The following is a 13,620-nucleotide window of genomic DNA, read 5'->3' as shown; positions in this document are numbered from 1 at the left end:
AAGGCATGTGACAAAATCCTGTTTCTTTTCCTCATAAAATCACTTAGAAAAGTAAGAATAAAAGGAAATGCCCTCTACATGAGAATGAACACTGTGGCAGTTTGAAATAATCAATGGACCTCCCAAGTGTCATTATGTTTGTAAACCCCGAAAGACATTATTTTGTAAATGGGCGTGTTCCTCAGTGTAACCCACTTTGATTGCCTTAGATTCACCACAGAGGTCTTTAACTAAATTACCTGTTAAGATTTGGAATTGTCCTGAATGACACTGCAATGACAGATACAGACCATTATATATCCTGCCAAAACCTACAGAATTGCGTGGGAGGGAGTGTAAACTACAATCCATGCTTAGTGGCAATGCTCCAAAGTGGGTTCATCAATTGCAATGAATGTGCCACACTAATGAAAGAAGTTGTTCATGAGAGGAAAAGTGGGAGGGGTGGGGAGTCGGGCATATGGGAATCCCTTATAGTTTTTTATGAAACATTTTATGTAATCTTAAGTATCTTCTAAAAATAAATAAAAAAATATTTTTAAGATTTACCTGTGAAATGTGGGCTTTGATTCAACCAAGTCAGGAGGGTGTGACTCATGTTTGAGTACCCACACCCTTGGTACAAAAGGACTCTTACTCAAGACAACACACAGGAAGAGAGAAGAAGACAAGGAAGAGAGAACTTTGTCAGTTCCGGAGCCCCGAGGAGAGATGAGTCATTTCCTGATTGTCTGCCCAGAGAGTCAAGCCCTATGCCAGCATAAAGCTGAGATTGGAAGAAACTGGGCCGGCAGCCTTAAGAGGAAGAAAGAAGGAGGCAGAGAACACCCACCATCTTGTCTCAACACATGGCAATTGGCTTTGGTTGGAAAGCAGCCATGAGTTGGAATCTGTATGGCCTTATAAGTGTAAGTTTTTACCAGAAATAATTACTCTTTATAAAAGCCAAAAGATTTTTGGTACTTTGCATCAGCACCCCTTTGGCTGACTAATACAGGCATATATGAAACAAACCACTCCCAACATCATACTGAATGGTGAAAGATCGAAAGCTTTCCTTCTGAGATCTGGAGCAAAACAAGGATGCCCGCTGTCACCACTGCTCTTCAGCACTGTACTGGACATTCTAGCTAGAGCAAGCAGAGAAGAAAAATAAATCAAAGTCATCCATACTGGAAAGGAAGAAGTAACATTTTCACTATTTGCAAACCACAAGATTCCATGTATAGAAAGCCTCATAACTCCACAACAAAAATACTAGAGCAAGAAAGAAATTGAGCAAAGTGATGTCCTATGAGATAAACACCCACAAATTTGTAATATTTATGAACGATTGTAATGAGCGTTTCAAGGAGGAAATGAAGAAAAATATCCATTTCCAATTACAATTAAAACAAATATCTCAGAATAAATATAGCCAAGGTTGTAAAGAACTTATGTATGGGAACTGCAAAACTGCAAACAGAAATCAAAGACCTAATAAAGGGAAAGACATTGCATGCTCACGGACTGGAAGGCTAAATATTGCCAAGGTATCAACTCTACCAAAAACGAATGATAGATTCAATGCAATCCCAATGAAAATTGCAATAAACAGCTTTGCAGAAATGGAAGACAATCATCAAATTTATTTGGAAGGATATGCTATCCTGAAAAGTCACAACCATCATGAAAAACAGAGTTGGAGGATACACCTTTCTTGACTTGAAACTTATTACAAAGCAGCAGTGGTCATAAAAACATGGTCCTGGCATAAGAATAAATATATAGATCAATGGAATCAAAGTGAGAGTTCAGAAATTGACCTTCTCTTTTATGGCCAATTGATTTTTCCCAAGGATGCCAGGTACCCTCAATGGGGAAATAATGGTCTCTTCAATAACTGATGCTGGCAGAACTGGGCATCCATATGTAAAAGTATGATGGAGGACAACTATCTCATATCATATACAAAAATTAACTGAAACGTATAAAGACTTAAAAGAACTAGGAACATAAAACTTGTAGAAGAAAACTTAAGAAGATCTTCAGAACCATGTGTTGGGCAATATTTATTTTTGTTTTTTAAAAATATTTTATTATTATCATTCTTATTTTAAAGATACATAGATCACACAAATTTTTGCATTAAAAAACATAAAGGTTCCCATATACTGCATTCCACACACACCCCCACTCCTTCCAATCAACAACTTCTTTCATTAGAGCAGTACATTCATTGCACTTGAAGGGCACATTCTGGAGCATTGCTACACTGCATGGATTATAGTTTATTTTGTAGTTTGCACTCACTCCCAGTCCATTCAGTGGGTTATGTCAGGTTATATTATGCCTGCATCTGTCCCCGCAATATCATTGAGGGGAACTCCCAAGTCCTGAAAATGCCCCAATATCACACCTCTTTTCCCCCGTCCCTGCCTTCGGCAACTCCCATGGCCACTGTCTTCACATCAATGAAATGATTTAATTCTTCCAGTGCTAGAGTCATGACAATTCTATAGGAGAATACCAGTAAATCCATTCTATTTTATTCCTGCATCCTGAGGACCCTGGGATGGCCATGTCCACTCCAACTTTAAATCAAAAGGGGGCTTACATCCCACATGGCTGATGGATGGAATTTTCCCACTTGCATTTGTAGACTCTCTTGGTTCCCTGGTGCAGTGGTTGACTATCCTCACCTCCCTGTTAGTTGACATGGGCAGTCCAATGGACAGGAGAGTAGGTGTTGCAACTCTGCTGAGGCTCAGGACCCAGCTGGCATATAGACAGTCCAGAGATTCAAGTCTCCTGAGCATACACCAAACCCAGCACCTATCACAGGTAAGGGAAAAGTGACAGAAGAAGCATGCATAGAGAGGTCACATCTGAATCCAACTCCACACTCAGGAACACAAATTCCACTGACAAGGCAGTGAACTCCAGAGCCATCTGTCATGATCATAGGACCTGGGTGTGCCTGTATCCCTCAGAAGGACCCTTCCCTGGGGTTGTACCTACTTTGGCTGTCTCTGAGATCGTGTTGAGATGAGCATAAGTGCAACCCCTCTGAAGACCTCCCAACACATTTTGAAGCCTCTTAGCCATATAAACTCATTTGTCTTTACCACTTACCCATTTTATTCAAGGTCTTTCTCTAGGTGCGTCACCGGCAGGTGTTGGTAGTAATACCTCAGCCCAGAGTCATATCCCACACTGGGGGGAAGGTAATGCACGTACATACTGAGTTTGGCTTAGAGAGTGGCCACATTTGAGCAATGTGGAGGCTCTTGGGATGTAACTCGTGGCACCCTACAGTTTAGGCCTACTTGTAATTTAAAGCACTTAGGCCCATAAACATAGTCATCAGTATCAAGGGCCCATCACTGGACCATCCTTCTTCACTGGTCTTTGCCCTTGTACTTGGGGTATTGTTGCTGCTCCACTGGGGAGTGGGGCAGAGTTTCCCAGAATGGGAACTCAGCACTCCCTCAGTTGTTGGAAACTCTGAAGTGAGGTATCATTGATGGGGAATGCATGGGTAGGAGGGAGTTCTCCAGGGCAATGTCCTCTTAGATTTTACACCCAAAGCAAAAGCAACAAAAGAAAAATAGATACGTGAGACCTAATCAAGATTATAAGCCTTTGTGCCTAAAATACCTTTATAATGAAAGCAAAATCAGTCTAATTCTATGGAAGAATATATGGGGAAATCATATATCCAATAAGGGTTTTCTATCTAGAAAATATAAAGAATCGTGAAGGTCATCAACATACATAGAATGAAAGACAACCCAATTAAAAAACGGACAAAGCTGCTGTCAGTTGCACGGTGGAGTGGGCATCGCCATGCCAGAGTCCTCAGGATTGGGAAATGAACTATGGCCTAGAGTGGACTTACTGGTATTCTACTATGGAATTATTGTGGCTCTAGCAATGGAAGAAATTATACCACTGATGTGGAGACAGTGGCCACTGGAGTTGCTGAAGGCAGTGAGAGGGAAAAGGAGGCGTATTATGGAGGCGTTTTGGGGAATTGGAGTTGACCTGAATGATATTGCAGGCACAGATGCAGGGCATTATATATCCTGCCATAACCCACTGAATGGACTGGGAGAGTGAAAACTACAATGTAAACTATAATCCATGCTGTGTAGCAATGCTCCAAAATGTATTCATCAAATGCAATAAATGTGCACCACTAATGAAAGAAGTTGTTGATGTGGGAAAATGGGGGTTGTGGGGAGTGGGGCATACGGGAATCTCCTTCATTTTTTAATGGAACGTTTTGTGTGATGTATATATCTTTGAAAAATAAACAAAATATTGCATCTGAGACTGAGTGGAATCTCTCCTGAGTTATTTATGGTAGACTGAATCAAAATTAATGTTTCTAACAGTGAAAAAATGAAACTAAAAGTACGTTTTGAAACATGGGCAAAAGTCTTGGATATGTCTCCAAAGGGTAAAAAATGGCAAGAAAGCACAAAAAAAGATGCTCCCTGTCATTGCTATGATAGATATGCAATTCAAAACCAAAATGAGATATCATAACATACCCACTAGAATGGCTCTTATTAAGAAATGGAAAATAACAAGTACTGGAGAGGATGTGGAGAAATAGGAGCACCCAGTCATTGCTGGTGGCAAAGGAAAATGGCCACACAGCAGCAGTTGGACCTTGCAATATGGAGAAGGCATTCACTCTGAAAATTCTGTGATGACTGGTCGCCATGGTTACTTCATGATGCACATCTGCCTCACGGTTCTAACTGTCACTCTGTGCCCAGAGAGATTTGAAGTTGGTGGCAGGTGGAAAAGCTCCCAGCTTCGTTCGTACGGCTCATAGAGATGGGAAACCTCAATTGCTGCTCAAGAGGTGTGAACATACTGACCTACTTAATCTAGTTAATACCCCTCAAATTGGCTAGTTATTTTTCAACAAAATATTCTCCTCATTCTTTTCTAGTTTCTCCTCTCCCAACTCATCCTACAACATTTCAGATGAGCTTTATACTTGTCTCTTACTACTTTGTTCATATTTTAGATCCTTCTATCAAGCTGGTTGCCTTAAAATGAATCTCCCACTAGAAAAATTTAGCATTTCTTTTAATGTTCTGTACCCTTCCATCTTCTCCTCAGCTCCATGTCTGTTTTGATGCTGTTTTTCACTCAGCAAGGGCCAAGTAAATTATTCATTTCAGAATTTGGAGTTAAAATGGGTGGCTAGACATCAGAAGTGAGGCATTTCATAAGACGAAGTGTACTAAAGTTGGTTTTTAACATGCTTTACCATTGCTATGCATCCTGAAATGCATATGTAACTCAGTATGTTTAGGGAATCCATTGCTTCCATTCATATAACTAGTTTTCCAAGAACTTGAGTTTCTAAATGTCAGTTTATGAACCAATATGCACCTTTCCTTTTATCCTTGGGGTTTATCCAAAATTTTCATTTGACATACTTACTTATTGATGCTTTCACTTACCCACTGCCCTCCCTAATGGTAAGTATGGGGAAAATACTGTAATTTTTTTCTCTACCACCCAATGAGCAGCATATCTTTCAACACACAGCAATAGATAGAAAAATAGGAAAATGAACTCATAGACATTGATAGATAAGCAAGTGCTTTGACACTTCCCCACACAGAGAAAAAAAGATAATGTATATAGATGAGAAGAGAAATAATATTTATGTAGTCGGTGGCCCAATAGCAGCCCAGTTCTGGTTTGGTATAACCAACATCCATAAAGAGAAGCATCACGAGTCAAGCAGTGTTCCCAGAATAATTCATGAGATGTATTCCTGATATACTGAGAGTTACTCTGTGTCTTCCCGCCTCCCACAGGTGACCCATCAGAGGAACTCCCTAATGCCAGGGCAGGTGAGGAGAACCCATCTAACACAAAGGTAGGGTTGACTTTCTGTATTTAAAATAAATGTGTTGGTTTCTTGGTTTCTTTCTTTTGCAATCAAATTCAGATTTGAAAAATTCATCACGTAGAGTATAGAATTTAGGTACTGTCTGCTTGGGGGTAAGCAGGAATGGGTAGACTCTCTTTCCAACAGACAGCTGGTGCCAGAGGGCCTTCAACATTGGTGGTGTCAGTTGGGAGACACTATGTAGAAGACCCCCTGCGTTAGTGGCATTTTTTTCTCCTTATATTAATACTTTTGTAATTGTGTGCCAAAAAGGAATAGAAGGAAATACAATCTGGGAGGGTCTGCACCTTTTCTAATGGTGTCCTCTACTTTGCTTTTTTGTTCTTTGACTTAACAGTGGATTCCCATCTGGTTTTCTACAGCAACTGAGAGAGCAAAAGACCTGTGTAAACAATACCCAGCCTAATCTGATTCTCACATGCTTTCTTTTCTTTCATTACAGGTAGCCTCAAGAACAAGAGAACAAGGTGTGTATTCTGGAATCACTGAATGGCTGGGGATAGAAAATAATAGAAATCTAGATGAATAGGTGGGCTTTCCATGATGGCTTAGGTGGGGATAATTGGGATAATTCCCAGTTCCTTGTGGGAGTGAGAATTGGGGATGGTGTGAGAGAAACTGATCTCAAGGGAAAGAACCTTGATCATGTTTCCTCAACTTTGATCATGTTTCTGGAAGCAGCTGGGTTGCCCTTGGGTAGTGTGGATTACTATTGATTGTAGTTGAGGCATGGCAATGAGTAAGTCTGTGTTGTGTAACTGTGAATCTGAATGTGTGTGTGTGTGTGTGCTTGTATTTATTCATACTAGACAGTGTTCCTGTTTACACAGGTAAATCAACATTGTCAACTCTACCAAGAAAATAATTCCTTCTGACCAGTGCACAGTTTACATACAGTAACTTATTAAATCCTCATCACAGCCATATGTCATGCAGGGGTTTAAAATACTGACACCTCAGCTGGAATACAGAGGCACAGAGACACATGTCAACAATCTCACTAGAGCCTAAGACTTAGAGCCAGGTTCTGTACCCAGGCATGAGGCTCCAATATTGAAACTGAACGTGCATTTAAAGCTCAGACATGGGGATATCAAACAATGTACATGGGAAAATTGGACAACATTAGCATCTATGCATGTACTTGAAAGTTTTCAAGCCTATCGAGTTTTCAACCACTGCTCATCGGTATAAGATTTTTGCCAGTGTCACATAACCCAGATTACCTCTCAAATTACCATACTGCTAATTTCACATGCATTTGTCCAGTCACATATCTGAGAGTTCAAAGTCACTATGTAGGGAAACAAAGACAATATCTCTTAGATTTGGGTGACTCGTCATTACCTGGCCAGTATCTGATTAAAATCAGGAGATTCTTTTAGTGTATTTGCTAACATTATTGCCAGTAGCCCAAGAAATGTGCCAGTCTTGCAAGCCATGAGTTGTATGTACAGCGGAAGGTAAGAACTCAAAATTTCCCTCGGTTATTAGCCCAGGTCACCCTTATTGAACTGTCTTGTGCACCTGGTTAGAGATCCTCTGTGCTCAACCCATGCCTATCTCCTTAATGAATTCTCCAGAGTGGGCTGCTTAGTGCCATCACAGATCAAGCACCAGCTCACTCATGAATACACACATGGAATAAAAGAGGAATTTGTTATTATGTAACATTTACATAATCTACAACTTCTATAAATACAAACAATTTTTTAAGTTGAGAAGGAAAACACAATAGCAAAAAGAGTAGTTATCTTAAATGTTAGGATTTCAACATTTTAAATTTCAAAATTGGATTTCCTATATGTCAACAGCTTACTGAATAAATACACAAAATACTGTGCCCAGAATTCAATAATCCAGACCCTAAATAAACTGTAAACTTCCATAAAAGGGACAACAAATGGAGAGGCAGCATAAATGGACCTGTGGAAGGTGAAATGGTTTTAAAGGTAGTTAAGCTGTGCTTCAAAACACATGGTGTTATGGGATGCAGGTTGTGTCATAATGAACACATTACTATTTGTGCATTTGTAGATTTACCATTTGTAAGACACTTTAGGAATCCTTAGCTGGAAATCCAAGGAATCTGCTTCTCATTTGTTCCTGAGCCTTTCCATTATTTCCTTCCTTCCTTCCTCCCTCCCTTCTTTCCTCCCTCCCTCTCTCCCTCCCTTCCTTCCTTCCTTCCTTTGTCCCTCTCTCCCTCCCTCCTTCTTTCATTCCCTCCTGTAATCAGCGTTGTCACTAATGACCCACTTTCTTCTTTCTGTTTTATATCAAATATTGATTTTCTTTAGGGTTTTTTCCTCATAACAACTCACTTAAGACTTTTAAGGTGCTTCAGTGGTTATGAAGCATGACTATATAAATAAATGCTTAACTTAAATGGAAGGATTCCTTTTAACAGCCTTTTGCATTAGTGAACTGTCTATCTTCACAGACAACTTTTGCCAGATTTTGAAGTACATCACAGAATTGATTTCTTTGCATGGTTTGTTTGTAGTGTTACTTATAAGACTATACCCTGTATGACAAAAACATATTCAAAGTACAGATAGGTGTTTTCATTTCATATTTTTGCCGGGAAACAAATGCAATGAAAACTTTTAACTTGAATATCTCATTCTCCAAGATATTAAAAGGCAAAAAAAAAAAAAAAAAAAAAGGAGAACTAAAAAGTTTTGATATTTGTCTCCTGTCAAATCATCCACAGTACAGGTTCTTTTGCAGAACGTGTCACCTATACAATACATGTCAATTGCATTGATGTATAGAAGGGATAATTGTATCCTGGATGCTCTGGGTGCCTCTTAAATGTGCCAGAACGACCTGGGTATAAAGATGAACACCAAGAATGGGTGCACACATGGAGAAACTCACCCATGATGCTGTGGGGAGGGTGCTGTTACATTCACCTGGAAAACAGTGTTCTGGTATGGATTAGAGGCATGTGCACCTGTGACCCAGCAGGCCCTGTCCTTGTTCTGTATAATCTAAGGGCCATGAATGAGGCACGAATGCAATGTCCACACAAAGGCCTGCAAAGACTCATTTGCAACAGTTTGATCCTGAGCAGTCATTCAGGGAAACAATACAGTGTATAAAATGTAGAAGGAATACACTTATTGTGCTATGTCCTAATGTGATATAATTACTTGGCATTCCAAATAGCAAATGTTGATTCACACAGCAACAGCTTGGAATTCCCACAATATTCAGATATAACATCCAGCCGTACTCAAAAGAGTTTATACTGTGTGCTTCCATTGATAGGGTGTGAAAAAGAGAGAACTCTAAAGGACGGTGATCATGGTCAGAATAGTGGTAATTGCTGGGGGCTACTGACAGGAAGGAGCAAACGATAGGCCACCAGGGGCTGGACACATTCTGAGTGTAGGTCAGGGTGTTCACAACACGTGTGTTTATATGAACCACCAAGCCCTGTGAAGTGCATTTGTGTACTTCACAACCATTACAATAAGCATTCATGTTTAGAAAAAAGAAATACAAAAAGTAAGCATGCCCACAAAAGTAATCTCCAGGTCCCAGTGGCTTCCTATGTTTACCACACAATATTCATAAAGACATAATGCCAAAGCAGAACACACTTGCAAAGAATAGATAGAGGGACACTCTTTCATCAAATCAAGAGAATCTCGATACCAAACTCCAGAAAGACAAAGATGGGAAAGGGAAATTACAGAAAGAACATTCTTCTGAATACACATGCTGAAAGCGTGGAAAACGTCTGCATTTTGGACCAGAGATTGCAAAGGAAAGTACCTGGGATTTCCTGGCAGGATTTCTGTGGGACGATAGCAGAGGATGCAGGTTTCTGAGGGCAGCCTGGGAGAGGGAGTAGAAGGGAAATCCCTTAATTGATCAGAGCGTGGGACCCAAAGGAATGCAGGCCCGGGTTGCTGAGCAAATCCCTAGATGGGGACTCTCTCCTTCCTCACTGCTTATTCAGGCTTCACTGGTTGAAGGGAGCTAGTGCTTTGCAGAGCTGCCCTGGGCAGTTATTTGTGAAAATCCTGGGTTCTGAGCCACCATGGTAGCCAAGCTGATGACTGGTCATCAGGAGTGGTTAGCTGACCCCCAGGAAGTCTTGCACAAGGCAGCTGACAGTGTGAATAGTTTGGGGTAGGATGTCCACAAGAGTCCCTGGTCCTTCAGAGGAACTCCATTTGGGGGAACCTGAGTCATATTCTGCATCAGAGAATTAGCTTTTAGGCAGACAGTAGGGTGAGGATTTGAGCCATTCTCTTCCCTGGAATCAAGTACTTGGCTGGCCTTTGTCCACAGCTCCTGGGAGGGAACTTGGAACCCCTGGAATTTGCCAAGTTGGAGTAGTGCTTACATTTCCTGACCCAAATCCTTCACTCAGCAATGTTGTGAACACAAAGGACTCATTTGGGGTTGACAGGACAGTGTGCATATTCTCCAGGAGCTCTAAAGCATCACACCCATGTAGGGCTGAAAGTCAGTGTCACGCCTCCCCTGTCCTGAGCCATCAAGGCTCAGGACAAGCCACCCTCTCTGGAGGAAAGCACTAGTAGAATACTTGCTTATTCCTCCCAACTTTTAACAATTGAGCTCTTCTAAGTCTTTTATGACGTATTGGGCACTTTTCTTAAGGCTTTGCTTGCACTTACTCATTCTTTCAATTTCATAATATGCACAATTAAGTAGATCTTATTAAAGTTTTCAAATGACAGTGCTGAAAACTGAACCCAGAAAATTTACAAGCTATAACCTGGCTTGGGTGGCCTCTAAATGGTATTTGAACCCAGTTGATACTAGCACACATACTTTGGCCACTGTGCTTTGCTGCTTTCCTATGCTGTCCCATCTACAAAAAGGCATCCTGCATCTGTCTATTGAGTGTCTAAAGTGAACAACACAAAACTACATCTTTTGAAACCAAAATTAGACCCAATGGGGTCTTCTGGGAAGCTCCTTAATGAGAGGATGATAGCTTGAACTCTAAATCATTCATTAAAGATTTCCTATGCTCAAGTGTCAATAACATGTCAACTGATATTTCTATTGTGCATGCATTTCCCAGGTTCATGTCTCAAGTATAAAAAAAGAAAATGTGCTACTCAATCCAAAAAGTCTACTGCCCGCCATTCCCAGTCTGTCAGACGTCGCAAAATCACCATGTGGCCAAGGAAGAGGAAGGGCCGTCAAATGTCCCCAAGCAACTCTTCTTCTTTGGAAGGTACAGTGGAATTGCAATCATTGTATTGCCTCAGTAATGTTGCCTGTGGTTTATTTAGTGTCCCCTACTGAGGAAAAACCTACACAAAGGCTAAGACACCATCTTTTTTTAAAATTCATGTTTGACAACTTTATTAATCGTGTTAGTAGATAGCACCACAACCCATAGTGAAAGATGCACTGACAAAAGTCGGTTTGTGTTTACTGGTACACAGCATTTCAAGGTAATATTTGGTCATTAATCTATTTATGAACTTTAGCTGAAAGAGTTGACTTCAAAAAAGTGCTGTGAGATTGTTATAAAAATGATATAAATTGTTAGAGGAATTTTAGGTTCACATAAAAATTGTGCAGAGAGTACAAAAAGTTCCTACATGTTTCCCTGCCATCCTTCCAGTGCAGACCCAGCACTGTTTCCCCTGTTGACCCCTCTCATTATTATGGATGTGTGTACAATTAAAGGGACAGCACCAGTACATTGTTCTGGAGAGTCATGCTTCCTATCTACCCCTCTGTGCATTTTGACAAAGGCATATTGTCATGTAACTCCCGTGACAAAAATTCAGGTGTTTTATTGTGTCCCACAAATTACATTCAGAAATCCTTGGTAACTGTGTGTGGTGGACTCATTTGGAAATAATGTATTTGCAGATGTGATTAAGATGAGGTCTATTGAATTAAGGGTGGGTGTTAATATTCTATGACTAGAGAGCACTTATAAGAAGGTAAGAGACAGGAGAAAGCTGTGTGAAGATGGACCAACACTGGGAGAAGGAGGCCATGTGAAGATGGAAGAAGAGACTGGAGTTGTGCTGCCATAAGCCAGGGCACCTGGAGCCACCTGAAGCCAGAAGAGTCAAGGAGTGATTCCTGGCTAGGCTCCTCAGAGAGACAGAGAGTGGTGCTATGGACACGATGATTTTGGAGTTTTTGTCCCTAGATCTGTGAGGGAATAAGTTTCTGTTCTCAACCCACCCAATTTGTGGCAATTTATTATGGAAACACTAGGAAACTAACTAGATTTGGTATTGGGAAGTGGGGTGTTGCCTTAATAGATACATGGAGAGGTTGCACAGAGGCTTCACATCAAAGCATTGCTTCTGAACACAGACATGGGTGAAGTTTACCCACATGTTTCCGAGTTGTGTGCAGCCAGTGAGACTTCCCATTGAGGCCCCAGACAGCAAAGATAACAAACAGAACTCAGCACTCTGCCCTCCCTGGATTTCCAAATATGTACCCAAAAAAAAGGGAAATCATTGTTGTATTCAAGAATTTCAGAGAGTAGGTTTTTTGCATAAGATAACAACAATTTCACAAGACTTTCATGCTACTTTACTGGAATTGTAGTTGGTGCTGGGGTTTAAGATATATCTAGGGGATTTGAATCTCTGGACTGACAATATGATAGCCACGCCCTGAACCTCAACAGACGTCAACTCCTACACTCTGATTTATTGGACTTACCCCACTCAGCTAACATGGAGTTGAAGAATGTCAACCACCACACCATGGAGCCTAGAGTGCCTACAACTGAAAGCAGGAGGATGGCATCCAGTATCCATGTGGAATCTAAGCCCCCTCTTGACATAGAAGTGCAATGGACACAACCAATCCAATGTCCACAGAGAAAATGTGGCATTGGTGTGGGAAAAGTGGCCATGGTGGCTGCTGGGTACGGGGAATGGGAGGAAGAGATGAAATGTGGAGGCGTTTTCGGGACTTGGAGTTGTCCTGGGTGGTGCTTCACGGACAATTACGGGACATTGTAGATCCCCCCAGGGCCCACTGGATGGAACGTGGAAGAGTATGGGCTGTGATGTGGACCGTTGACCATGAGGTGCAACGATGCCCAGAGATGTACTTGCCAAATGCAATGGATGTGTCATGATGATGGGAGACAGTGTTGCTGTGGGGGGAGTGGGGGGTGGGGGCGGTGGGGTTGAATGGGACTTCATATTTTTTTAATGTAATATTTTTTTAAAAATGAATAAAAAAAGAGATAACAACAAAAAATAATGTACTTGTAGACAAATAAAAGTATATGAAAAACTGTATATTGAAATTTGATTGACTTTCCCTCCATTTTCTGTACTCCTCTAGGTTCTGTCATTAAGTACCAACTGTTAAATTTTTGCACATCCTTTCAGATTTACTAATTGAACATTCATGTGAAAGTGACACTGTACCACAACCTTTCTAAGGGCTTTACCTATAGTACTCACATGTTCTTCATTTTTAAAGAAGTTTTAGATCACATGAAAGTTATTTGTAAATATAGGGATTCCCATATACCCCACCTCATCTGCTCACATTTTACACATTTAACAACATATTTCATTATTGTGATATATTTTGACAATTGATGAACAAATACGGAAGCATTGTTACTAACCACGGTCTATAGTTGGCATTACAGTTTACACTATGCCCTGCACAATTTTACAGGTTTTGACAAAATGTATACT

General features: G+C 40.7%; 1 protein-coding gene across 2 annotated transcripts in view; it reads left to right on the top strand.

Annotated features, from left to right (window-relative positions):
- Positions 1–13,620, top strand: part of LOC131274953 (uncharacterized) — a 56,490-nt gene that overhangs the window by 26,988 nt on the left and 15,882 nt on the right. Inside the window, exons 1-4 of one of the 2 annotated variants that reach the window (XM_058283323.2) lie at positions 4,729–4,858; positions 5,832–5,893; positions 6,369–6,393; positions 10,998–11,153. In XM_058283323.2, coding sequence (XP_058139306.1) covers positions 4,831–4,858; positions 5,832–5,893; positions 6,369–6,393; positions 10,998–11,153 — 271 coding nt within the window. In that variant the 5' untranslated portion in view covers positions 4,729–4,830. Of the gene's footprint in view, positions 1–4,728; positions 4,859–5,831; positions 5,894–6,368; positions 6,394–10,997; positions 11,154–13,620 lie in introns of those variants that run through there. The other variant, XM_071210271.1, reaches the window with a different exon arrangement.

This window comes from Dasypus novemcinctus, chromosome 21, assembly GCF_030445035.2.
Source record: "Dasypus novemcinctus isolate mDasNov1 chromosome 21, mDasNov1.1.hap2, whole genome shotgun sequence".
NCBI classification, from domain to species: Eukaryota; Metazoa; Chordata; class Mammalia; order Cingulata; family Dasypodidae; genus Dasypus; species Dasypus novemcinctus.
The sequence above is the reverse complement of the archived record's forward strand: the minus strand, read 5'-3'. Positions and strand labels throughout refer to the sequence as shown.